We start from the raw sequence: 13,196 nt of genomic DNA, 5'->3' as shown, positions 1-13,196 counted from the left end.
CTATTATAGAAGAGGCTCTTTGTGGGTGAAAAAAATCTCCAGGGAACCTTGAAAGATGATCTAAGCTGCTAGAACACTGCAAATGGGAAGCAGGGTCCCACTAAGGAGGTAGCAAAGCATTACTAACCGAACTGTATTTAGCCTTGAAACAGCAATCTTCCGTATACGAAAGAATCTCAGAAGTTAAAGCCATTCTGCAGACAAAATCATTTTCCCTAGATCTCTATACATGTCAAGTAACTTTCCCCTTCTATTGTCTTCATAAAATTATTCTTTTCCCATTCAAATCTGACAAGATAAACCAAGCCTTGAAAGAAAGCCTCTTTGTCTGCAGGAAAGTTATAGCAGTGCAGGAACAGTCTACAGGGATTGTAACTTAGGGAAACATAAACCTTGGTAAACCACAGAGTGCTACATCCTCAAAATGCAGTTCTCTAAGCCTTGGATTTCATGTTATGATCAGGTTGCATGGCACAGAGAAGAGACCAGCAAGCCAGGCAGCAGATATGACACAGGGTTTAGAGCACTGAAAAAAAGGAGAAAGAAAAATTTTTTTTCCAAGGATAAGAAGAGAGTAGGAGAGAAAGAAAAAAAAGAAAAAAACCCAAACATTTTTCAGTCATGTTCACCAATAATAAACAAACTTTGGAGTGCACACAAAACTTAAACAGAATAGAAATTTTACATTTTTTGCCCTTTGTTGTCTTCTCTGTCCCAGGAAGATTGTCCCTGGACTTTAGTCTGTTGCCCACAACTTGGATCTTGAATCAGTGACAGTCTTGGAACACTACCTATCTGGAAGCAGTTTACATTACACCATATCAGCAGTGCCCTGGACTACTGACACTGTTCCTTATCTTGGAATCCAATTCATAATTTCCTATTTGGTTTCCAAATCCCTAACAGACAGGTTGTGCCTTACCTCCTGCTCTCTGCTACTGACACTCCTGCACACTCACACCTCTCCTCCCTATCCTGACTTCTCACTAAGTCTCACTGCTGGGGAATTCCTCCTCCGTCCCGGCTCTGGTATCAGGCCCAACGTGCTAACCTCTGAGTCACTTCCCCAGCTGCTACATATGATCAACACTTCCCATGAGAAGTACTCATGATAAAACAAATAGAGACACTACATAAAAAGTGCTTTGTGCTGAACCATGTTAATCTCAAAGCAAGGGTGAACTACAGCTGCTGAAAGATGCAATCCAATTGCATGAAGCTTGATTACCTTGCTCCTTAAATAGCCACAATTCTTCCTGTATTAGGCAAAAGCTGTTTGGGCAGAGATGATGGGAACTGCTAAATTGAAACCAGCAAAGCACAAGACAAAAGTACTAGTATGGCTGTTAAAATAGAGCTACACTCCATAAGCTCTTTGAAACACTAAGCAGAGTAAAAAGTTGAAGCAGAAATGCAGTTCTTTTAGTCACATACTCAGGACAGGCAGTACTTCATCCAGAGCTGAAATATTAAATGCAGGTTTCCTGATAGAGTAATCAAGAAATTGCAAAAATAGCGAGAGGTATGCACTTAAATGGAAGCTTCTTCCTCAGAATGAGGGCTAATATGTGAGCAAATTATTGGCAGTAAAGGTTAATTGCTTTTCCCCCCCCAAAAAAAAGTAGGGAAAGGCGGCTATCTTGACAGAGATTACCACTTGCCATGGTTTTCATGGGAAATTTGGCATCTGCTTTAATCATTTATAATGATTTCATTTCAACATCCTTAATTATTAATATTTACACTTGTAATGAAGATGGATTTGGACTGTAAGCTATTATGACAGTTCACCACCTTTCACGGGCTATGCTGAGCACAGCACTACTCCGCAACACAGCTTCTTAATTTTGGTATCAGTGTAATACAGTGGTTTAGCTGAAGGTAAAGATTAAAAGGAGACTCCTATTTTAAGAGAGACTGCAAACAAAACGTTTTATTTGCTAATACAACTGCAGAGAAATTAAGCTATTGCTGTACCCAGAATGCAAAGCCTGACCATGTAGACACAAGAGAGATTAATAATGCAAGACCAGTGCTATTGTAAAGGCTCTAGGGATAGTAAAAGGTGGTTACAATTTCTCTGGTGTTAAAATTGCATAGCTGAAAACTACCTCAGGAGGAACCTAGCAAGACTTGAGATGTGGCCACTTTGTTTATACAGGAAAGTTAAATTTAAGTTATATTTCAGTTATATTTAACTTGTTATGAAGCTAGCTAACCTATGACTTGATAGTTAGTTATTATCTTCATGAACAGCAACACTGTTTGCCAGACTATAACGCAGACACTGTCACAGATGGTGCTTGCCACTGGCTCTGTCCCCAGTTTGGGAGCTAGGCTGATGCCCCATGGCAGCTGCTGCTGCTCTCAACACCAAGAAGCCAGACTCAGGCAAGAAGGTAGCTGGGGGATCTCCTCACTCTTCCACCCCCAGCTGAAGTTAAGGTATAGAGCAAGAGCCTTTTCTATGCTTACACTGAACAGAACAGCCCATCTACTGGCAACTTTTACCCAGTTTGGCCCTTAAAAACACCAAAACAACAAGAAAACAAAACCAACAAATAAACAGGTCCTGTTCCAGCCATATTTCCTTTGAACAACATCCATTCAGACTTGAGGAATAACCACAGCCAATTCCCCAGGCTGTTTCAGTACTGCAAGGGAGCCAAGCTCATATCCTGAGCTTTCTGTAACTCCAGTTGAAACTGAAGCCAGCATAGTTCAGAATTAAGATAAAACATGGGAATGTCTCCAAACTACAGATGGAAGGCCTGCTTATCCAGATACCTACCACAGTGAAACCCTGTCCACCTTCTCCCCAGCTTTCTTATTCTGTTTTCCACTTAGACCTACCACCTCTTGGCTTTCTTTGCTTTTTCCTTGCTGGTGGCTGTTCCCAACAACCGCAGCTCTGAGCAACACTGTTCATAACTCACCATATTTCATGGAATTGATGGGCCAGGATGATGAGCCAGACAGATCTCCTCATAGCGTTGAAAGCATTTCCCAAATAGCACAGAGAGTAGCTTTAGGGAGTGCTTCTCTTGGCCAAAAAAAGTGTGTATGGTATCAATACTCAATAAAGTCTCAAAGGGTTAAAGTTTGCCATGGTCTGAAATTATCATATGGTTATAAATACAGCCAGCCTAGAAATTCTGATGCCTCAGTAGATGTCTAGGACACACCTCAGAAACAACTGATCCATTTCCAGTTGGGGGAAGGAAAGAGAAAGGGGGGAAGAAATGATTTAGTCTGCTCTGCTTCTTGCTACAGAAGTTTTGCTTCACCTGCCTTTCAACCTCCTCAATTTGTTTGTATCTTTCAAAATAATTTGTTGCCAAGGCTACTTTCACATAAAAAGGATCAGAGGCTTATTAAAACAAAAGTCTACACAGTACCCTTTATTTTTTACCCTTTTTTTTTTTTTAAATAATCCTGAAGAAGTGCAGCTAAATAATCAAATCATAAAATTCAAGGGTAGGAAATTGGGAGCTGCCTGAAGTACAGAGGTTTTACATGGTTTCACTTTCAAACCCAGTAATTCTCTTCTGGTTTAATCCCTAAAATAATTTATATTTATACCTGACTCCTTTCTCATATAATTAAATACTAACAATTCATTTTTACTCAAAAGAGTAGTGAGTCCAGACAGGACTGCTTCTTTCCTCCCTTGCTAAATTTGGGAGCTCTCACCCTCCCAAAACTATGGGGGAGCATATGATGATTAAATGTGTCATCTTTAAATCTTTAGCAAATGCTACCAATGGGAAAAGACTCAATGAGAGAACAGGTGAGACAATGCCAGAGCAATGCACCTGACTGAAGAAAAACTACATTCCCAGAGCAAACCTACTAGGAACAAAAGAGCCTGAATTTTCTTATTCCTACTTGGGCAGGATACTAAAGAAGCTAGAAGACACTTTTTCATTGTATCAATGTTTATTTTCTGACTGAAAAGTAAAATACTTACAGACTAACTGCTAAATAACTTACTCTCCCTTGCTAGAGAATCTAAGACATTAAGAAAGTTGCTAAAAACTTCTACAAGCCATCTATGTCTTAATTTTCCTATTTTAAAATTAGAATTGTGCAAATTATACCTTGTATTGGATCTTACAATATTTTGATTATTACTAGCTCATTGTTGATGCTTATTCCTCGGACACTTCTGCCTTTTCTGGAGTCATGATTCTTCTGAAACTGGTAGACTTAACTTTTTAGTTAATTCACACCAAAAAGATAAAGATTACAACTCATCTGTAAATAATCACACCCAAAAAGCAAGCATTATGCATGCGTATATATAATTTTAACCTTCTGGCAGAAGATGGTCCACAACAAGAGAATGCAAGAGCAGAAAAAGTAAAAGAACACTGAATTAAATTTTTGAAAAATATGTTGTATGAGCCTCATTTCATTATTCAGTACTTCAAAGCAACTTTTTCACAGCACTGTACAACCAGGATTAAACAGAAGAAGAGCAAAATACAGTTTAATAGGACGAAAAACTGAAAGAAATGACATGCCATTAAAATAAAAGTCTGTAAACTCACTCATAGGAAAAATAAAAATAAAAAAAAATTAAAAAAACCTTTCCTTCGTCTTCTCTCATAAATATCCTGACCTCACCTTCTTGTCTTAAAAACAAGCTTACGTGAATTACTAAACTATTGTTTGTTTCAAATTGCATTACTCAGAGGAGGATCCTTGCCTTAGCTCTAAAAGATGCATATGCGATTTTTAACGCAAACATTTTGGGAAGGTAAGATGCTAGCCTAGCTCTCAAATGCCATTGTTCTGTTTGGAGACACTTAGTTGTTGACACCCCCACCATGACTGGCAGAGATCGCAGCCAGCATGTTAGAAAAAGCCCTTTGTCTCTCCTGTAAAAAGTGCTGTAAGCATACTGGGCACACCGTATTTCCAGTTTCTTGGAGGAAGCAGATACACTCGTCCACAATTCTAGCCAAGTTACCCCAGACCTTGCAGGACTCCTTGCAAGGCGGCACTGAACAGGAGCTCCGCGCAGGAGAACTGTCTGCCAGGGAATTGCCACTGCTGCTCTTCAGTGTGGGGGAACTGCCTGGCTCCACTTCACAGCCAGGCCGGGGATGCCCCAGAGCTGCAATGCAAGGACTCAGCCTCCATCACCTGAAAAATTGCTTGCGGAATAAGAACGTTCGTGAATACCAACCCAGCAAGCCTTGATGCCTCTTACACTGAAACTCCCTTTTCTAGAAACTTCACATCTTCAAGAGAAGCACATAGTTATCAGGGAGATGACAGCCTACGCACACATGGGCATAGGCAGGGTTCACCTGTATTCACCAAAATCACTGTTAATCCCACTTTAACATATAAGGCCTATCATCACTTAAGTAGCAAATGCTTCACACAGTTGAAACAGAAGCAGGCACGCTGAGTGCTTCCCAGTGAAAGGGCATCTTGAAGCCCCCCCACCCCCCAATGCAATCCCCTCCCAACTGCTGGGACCACACCATCCTTAAAAAACAGCTGGAATCACAGTAAAATAGTACAGCTACACAGCTACCATCTTAAGCCACTTAATTCAACAGAAAGTTTCTGAAAGTAGCTTCCAAAGCAACAACAAAAAACAGACCTTTTGCTGCAGCCCAGGGGGAAGGAGGGAGAGGGGAGAAGAGGGGGAAAAAAAAAAAAAAAAGAGGGAAAAGCATTCTAGGATGTTAGTCTCCAGCAGACACACACTCTCCCTGTAAGAGCAGAAGTTCGTGAGCACTGCCATTAGTTAACCTCTTGAGAACCAGAAGGGAGGATAGACATCCACAGATTGGAAAGCACTGCAACGATGAAGCACAGTTGCCTACTGAGCATCTGCAACGTGAGGGAAATGAGCTTCATCCCTTCTATGGCACTTTGGCATTAACTGCAGTGGTTTATCCCTCTCTCTCCTTTTCTCTTACACATCTGAGAATCGTCAAAAATTTGCAATAAATGCCTAATTTTAAACTAAGCAATATGAGATAAGTTTGCACCCTTTCCTCTAAAGGAATTAATGCAAACAACAGGAAAATGGTCCTTTTTATAACTGAACTTTTAAAAAAAGCAAGAGGCAACATTATATAACTAAAGTATCACACTTTCCATACAATAAACATTTTGCAATTAATATTCTGTAGTCTTTTGCTTGGACATAAGTATTCAGTAGTACTTAAGCAGTTAATACATTGGAATTAAGGAAATAAAGAAAACACTTAAAAAATTAATAATTTTCGGATAAAATATGTGTGTTTGAAAATCATGCCTTTTACTGGTTAGGAGCCTGAATATGAACATTTAAGCGTGAGGCATTCAACCTGAATGCTATGGCTGTTCCCATGAGACCTCTGGTGGCACCATCAGTGCCCCACATTTGAGCGTGTACACATTGAGTGCAGTTCAGAAATTTAGTTTGCAAACAAGACACCCTCTCTCTTTACTAAGACCCACATTCTCATTCCCTAACACTGAGAGCTGATCAAAAGTTTTTTCATTAAATAATAATTAAGCATCTAGAAGCATTAATTTCCAGGGGGGAGGAGAAATCCTTTCATTGAGCCCATTCAGCTGTTGGTGTCTGTTGAGCCTGCCAAAAAGGGCATCAATTAATGCCAGCTATGGCAGCTTTCATGAACAGGCTGTTTGTTCAGTAGGAATCAGCCGTCTGCAAACTCATGCTGAAATGTAAGCAACCAGACAATCCATGGTCACAACTTTAAGACATGACTGGTGTGGTGGGTTGACCTTGGCTGGATGCCAGGTGCCCACCAAAGCTGCTCTATCACTCCCCCTCCTCAACTGGACAGGGGAGAGAAAATATAACAAAAGGCTCGTGGGTCGAGATAAGGACAGGGAGATCACTCACCAATTACTGTCACGGGCAAAACAGACTCGACTTGGGGAAAAAAAAATTAATTTATTACCAGTCAAATCAGAGTAGGATAATGAGAAATAAAACCAAATCTTAAAACACCTTCCCCCCACCCCTCCCTTCTTCCTGGGCTCAACTTCACTCCCAATTTTCTCTACCTCCTCCCCCCTGAGCGGCGCAGGGGGACGGGGAATGGGGGTTGTGGTCAATTCATCACATGTTGTCTCTGCCGCTCCTTCCTCCTCACATTCTTCCCCTGCTCCAGCATGGGGTCCCTCCCATGGGAGACAGTCCTCCACAAACTTCTCCAACGTGAGTCCTTCCCAAGGGCTGCAGTTCTTCACGAACTGCTCCAGCATGGGTCCTTTCCACGTGTCCTTTCCACGGGGTGCAGTCCTTCAGGAACAGACTGCTCCAGCATGAGTCCCCCATGGGGTCACAAGTCCTGCCAGCAAACCTGCTCCAGTGTGGGCTTCCCACGGGGTCACAGCCTCCTTCAGGGCACATCCATCTGCTCCAGCATGGGGTCCTCCATGGGCTGCAGGTGGATATCTGCTCCACCGTGGACCTCCATGGGCTGCAGGGGGACAGCCTGCCTCACCATGGTCTTCACCAGGGGCTGCAGGGGAATCTCTGCTCCGGCTCCTCCCCCTCCTTCTTCACTGACCTTGGTGTCTGCAGAGTTCTTTCTCTCACATATTCTCACTCTTCTCTTCCAGCTGCTGTTGCGCAGCAGTTTTTTCCCCTTCTTAAATATGTTATCCCAGAGGTGCTACCACCGTCGGTGATTGGCTTGGCCTTGGCCAGCGGCAGGTCCATCTTGGAGTTGGCTGGCATTGGCTCTATCGGACATAGGGGAAGCTTCTAGCAGTTTCTCACAGAAGCCACCCCTGTAGCCCCTCTGCTACCAAAACCTTGCCACGCAAACCCAATACAACTGGACACATATGTGCAGCCAGCAAGGTGGCATTCCCCATCAGTCATAAGGAGCTATAATAAATTAGAGTCTTTTTGCCCCTGGAGTTCCCAAACATAGTTACATCCCTTTAATAGCAAAACAACAAATAACCAATACATTAAACCATACATCTGGTCTTTCTTTTTTCCAGATGAAGACTGATATTATGTAACTGACAATTATTTTTTGTTTAACAAAGCTTCACGATAAATTTGACAGAAAAAAAATGAAATAGGTACTGGCACATAGCTGACACTATTTACAAAACTACAGAAACTACATCAATCACTTCTTTCAACCACAAATTTTTATTAGACATACAGTATCTACATTTAAGAGTTAGCTATGTATCTATACTGGCATAGTTACACGAGCATATTCTCCCTTCTACAGATGTAGTTTTACCAGGATAAAAGTCTTTTACTGGTTCAGATTTTCCCAGCTGGAAATCGGAATGTACCATGAGACTATAAACTCTCTTTTTCAACTGTACTTGTGTACTAACATAGCTACATCAGCAAAATTAACTGGCTAGCTATAGCTCAAATAATTACCCCTGTATAAAAACCAGTGTGTAGACTAGGTCTGGAAGCAAACTTCAGCTCCATGTGGCAGTACACCTACTTGAAGAAGGCAATCTATTATACATGCAGATCACACTGCTTTGCTGCAAAGTCACAGTGAGGTAATGGGAAACTTCTGAATAATCTCCAGTGAAGCAATTCAAACATCTCCAGGCATAGTCATAAGTGGGGATGACAACACAAGGCTTCTGACATCGACTCACTTTTTTTTTTTTGGTAACACTTAATCATCAAGCACCACACAAGCCAGGAAAGATCAGATGATTTACATGTTTCGGTTTGCTGCCAGACCTGGCACTTTATATACATGCACATTTATACCATGAAAAATAGTATGGTGCAATATTAAAAAAAAAAAGTTTCAATGGCATAAGTTTCAAGTGACTGAATTACTCAAACAGTGAGGTCAGAAACAAATTATCTAGGCCACCCCAAATAAATACCAATAAAGTGTTCATGTTATGCCACCAAATGTTCCCTTCCCCCTGACATACTATGTCACTTTAATGATCCAAGAAGTATCCAAATCTCTGAACCAGAAATATCATACAATTTTAGAATCCCTTAAGCCTATCTAAGACAGGTTTTCTGGAGATCAAAACACAATAGTGCTGGATTGTAATCTCTCATACAGGCTCTGAAAAGAGATGATGCATTATCCAGGGAGAGGGGAAGTTTTATTCTCTGCAATGGTATACTTCAAGCTCTTTCCCACAACAGGTGACCCAGCACAACTATAACATAATCTGACCTTAAATTTGTCCACATGGTTATGTCTAATGAAAATTTGCTGAGTGAAACTGGAAAATGAGTAGCATTTTCCTAGAAAAAAAAAACCAAAACAAAATCCTGCTTTTAAACCAATACACATTCAACACTACAAGTCTCCAAGTAGAGCTCTAATGAAATGAAATGTACCTCCAGGAATGAATCTGGTCCACAAAATCCATCCCTACTTTGTCTTTATCAAGACTTCTTTCTGTGAGTAATGTCTTACAGAGACTTGGAATTTTCAGGACCAAGCTAGCTTGATTTCTCATTTATAATTCTCTTGATCCCTTCAGTGGCCAATAGCACCCTATTTTCTCATTAAAAACCAAGAACACAGAAACAAGGCAAAATGACAATTTAAAATTAACTTTTATCCCTAGTAGATTTTTCTGTACTATACTTAAATCTACACAACGATACAGTATCCCACAAGAACAGAGGAAAGACTAAGTCCATCTTAAACATGGCACAGAGTGTACAAGCAATTTATGAAAACAAATTTTACATATAAAAATACCCATACCAGGAAAGGAGTATTTTACTACCATAGTAATGTACTAATTACCCACAAATAGAAGTAGGTCATGGAGGATTCATGAAAGCAAATGCCAGTGACTCAGTGTATAAGAAAGAAGAAAAGGAAGAAAATGAGTGGAAGGATATGATTTATAGTGTACAAATAGCTATGAGCTAATATGTTAAGAGGAAGAATTTCACAACGAAGATTTGTTTAATTCATCATGGTGTGTCAGGAATGAAGTACCACATAAAATGACTAGTAAAGCAACATCCAATGCAGAGACAAAAAAAGCAAGCAGTGATAATTATACTTAACATTTTCATTTTGAACACATCAGTTAACTTACTGTCCGCAGTTATGAAAGCCTACAACCTACCTGATGCAACAGCAGCAACAGCTTTAGGTGCCAGATCTAGCAGTGCTGCTGGCAGTAACGAGAACAACCTGAGATGCTATTGCCTGTCAAACTACGCAGCACAGGATGGCATACATCTGTATTAAAACGTAACTGTTTAAACAATATTTGCTTCAATACAAGCAGGATTGCAGGCAAACTAAAGGAGAGGAAACCAAAGTGAGTGTGTTGTCAACTGTTATAACTGTGTGATGCAGTACATGCAGTTCTTCAAGTTCTAGCTTCTGGATTCATGCAATGACTCGAGAACTCCAAGTTTTCAGTGTCTGGGGGTAGGGTTTTTATTGTTGTTGGGTTTGGGTTTTTTTTTGCTTTGGGGTTTGTTTGGGGATTTTCTTGAAAGTTCATGTTTCAAGCCCTATTTTGGCAATGGAAAGATTTAACACGAAACCTAAACATCTAAAAACAGACAAAAATTATCTCCTATCCATGAACACTTCTGTGTTAGAAAAGCATGTGCTAAAATCTATACAACAGTAATGAATTCCAAATAAAAAGGAACGTTGGCTTGGACGCACACAACAAAGTTGAACAGTGCAATTCAGTGTATAGTCTTTCTTCTTTACACATCCATCCCTGCAAGAATTCTAGTATTACATAGTTAAAAAAAATCTCAAAACTCCATAATCCTGCAAGAACAGATGTGTCTGGCTTTTTAACTTAAGTTAAAATTCTACCTTGGAGCAGCAATGTACGGGACAGCAGAGACATGATGGTGGAAAGAGTAAAGTTGAAATGGAATTTGCATCAAAGTTGCCAACAAGGAGAGTTGGAACTCTCCTACAAAAAGCTATTTTACATAAGTCTTCGCTGTTTATAAACTGTTAATTACACACAAATCTGTGAGAGCTCAGCTGTTATCTCAGACATGAGAAATGTACTTACAAGAAAAATTAGAAAAAAACTCACATTTTTTGCTTCCACTGATCACAACTGTTTTGAATTAGAATTTGTGCCTATGACTAATGTTGGATTTAGAGCTAAGAAACACTCAATTTGTCATTAAAACAGTACAATGGGATCCATAGCAAGAGCAAATTTCCCCCTTTCCTCAATTATGTATTGAAGTACCACCACATCACATTACATTCCTCTATTAAGACATATTACTATACTAACAGTTAACTCTTACGTGGACAAACTAAAAAATAAGACTATCCACACATTTCTGTAAGCTGTACTGCCACGAGGTTGCACCTTCATCATTATTATTCTGAGATTCACACCAGTGATTCCACCACAGAAAGAGGCCTTGCAGATTACCAATCATCTTAAGCAGCGTGAAGAGAACTGAAAGTTGAATCTACTAAGACAAATTCAGTAGCTTTAACACATGACTATTCTGTTCCACTGAAACCTTGCTTTCGTTTCATGTAATGGAGATAGGTTCAAGTGGAACTACGACACACAGCATTCTGCGATCTTCTAACCTCAATAGTAAGGAAGAACATTAATCCTTCATTTTCTGGATTTTGCAAGAGAGGCCCCAAACCTCTAATTTGGTTCAGTGATTTAATCAAACATCAGACTTTCTATTAATGTAAGCTCTAGCTCAGCTTTTCAAATAATCATTACAAATCACCTCAAACAGACTACATTCAGCTCAAAAGCCAAATCCAGGCATACATCTGAAAGACAAAAGAATGTCAGCAAAAGCCACTTCCCCAAATGTATTGAATATAAAAGTGTAGAGACATTCGTTGGAATTGTCCTTTCTTCAAATAACTGCAAAAATTACCAATATCCATATAAACAGATTTTACCTTTGAAGATGTAAATTAAATGATAAAGTATCCACATAAATCATTGTTAACATAATCACATGCTTTTTAATAATCTCCCTTCTACAAATGCATAACTAAACATTAAACCAAAATGATTTTTCAGTCTTCCAAAACCTCAAGAAAGTCTGTGCAGGTAATGGTAGCACACAGTTTAGAAGGGCTGGACAACTATTCTGATGTACATATGGGTGTGTGACCAATTAAAAACTGACTGATTGTTTTCTCAACCTAGCTTAAATTGATTACAGAGCTCTGACTTTTTATGAGGATGTATAATCTCTTGCCTCATTGTGACTAGCATAAATTTAGCTGATACAGGAAAGTAATGACAACAAAATTTTAAAAAGTGACTGATAAAAAACACCCAAGACTCTCATCGGTAAACTGACATTCAACAATTCACATTTCCTCCTGCAATTTGGTGCAATAACAATGTAATCTGATCATCTCTTGCTTCCAAAGCGTTACATTAGATTTCACACAATTGTAGGGACTGCTTACTGATTGACACAGATTCTTTATTTCTTCATATTCTTCACAAAGAAATAGCATACCTTGCTCTCTTAATTTTTCTTTATTAGTTTGGGTTTTTTTCAGTAAACACTCAAACACAAGAATAACAGCTTCACACCTATTTAACATAGGGAATCAGACAGTATCATTTTGCAAAAATCTGCTAAACTCCCAAGAGTTTCTATAAGACTGAAGCTGGACTGAACATTACATTACTGATACTCATAGGTTTGATAATACAGCTCAGCAGATAGCCACTGAAACATCACCCACTCAGAGCTCTAAAAACAAGTTATGGCAATAATTTCAGAAAATAATATTCTGCTTTTAAATTCTGACTATTCATTATGTTACATTAGCCATATCTTTAAAACAGATAATGTAGTCACTCTCTCCAAAGGACAAATTCTGGTCTTCCTATTCACTAATGTCTCCTAGCACACTTTATCACTGTAGAAAAGTAGAAACATGTCATTCATCAGTGGTGGAGAGAGGAATCATGCTGCAATGTGATACAAAGCTACACGTCGTATCCTTTACAAATCTAGCTTTAATAGTCAAAAAGCCTGTAGCCATATCACCGTGTGCTGCGATTTTGTCACATCTCAGGCTACGCGGCATTAGGCTAACTAGCTGCTGCAGGAAATTATGATGATCTCTGAGTCAGTGCTAAGCACACACCCCAGTACGGTGCTGCAGGGCACAGTGCTGTTTTGCAGATGAATCTGAACTGCCAATCACGTGAGATTACTAGAGATCACT

General features: G+C 39.7%; 1 protein-coding gene across 1 annotated transcript in view; it reads right to left on the bottom strand.

Annotated features, from left to right (window-relative positions):
• The window catches only part of LOC127028997 (microtubule-associated serine/threonine-protein kinase 4-like), a 119,910-nt gene extending 116,921 nt beyond the window's left edge, over window positions 1-2,989 (bottom strand). Inside the window, 1 exon segment of the mRNA XM_050914677.1 lies at window positions 2,937-2,989. Within this exon segment, the coding sequence (XP_050770634.1) occupies window positions 2,937-2,989 (53 nt within the window).
• Window positions 2,990-13,196: the final 10,207 nt, after the last annotated feature.

The sequence above is a fragment of the Gymnogyps californianus genome, unplaced genomic scaffold (assembly GCF_018139145.2).
Source record: "Gymnogyps californianus isolate 813 unplaced genomic scaffold, ASM1813914v2 HiC_scaffold_58, whole genome shotgun sequence".
NCBI lineage: Eukaryota > Metazoa > Chordata > Aves > Accipitriformes > Cathartidae > Gymnogyps > Gymnogyps californianus.
Note: the sequence above shows the minus strand (reverse complement) of the source record. Positions and strands in the feature narration are given on the sequence as shown.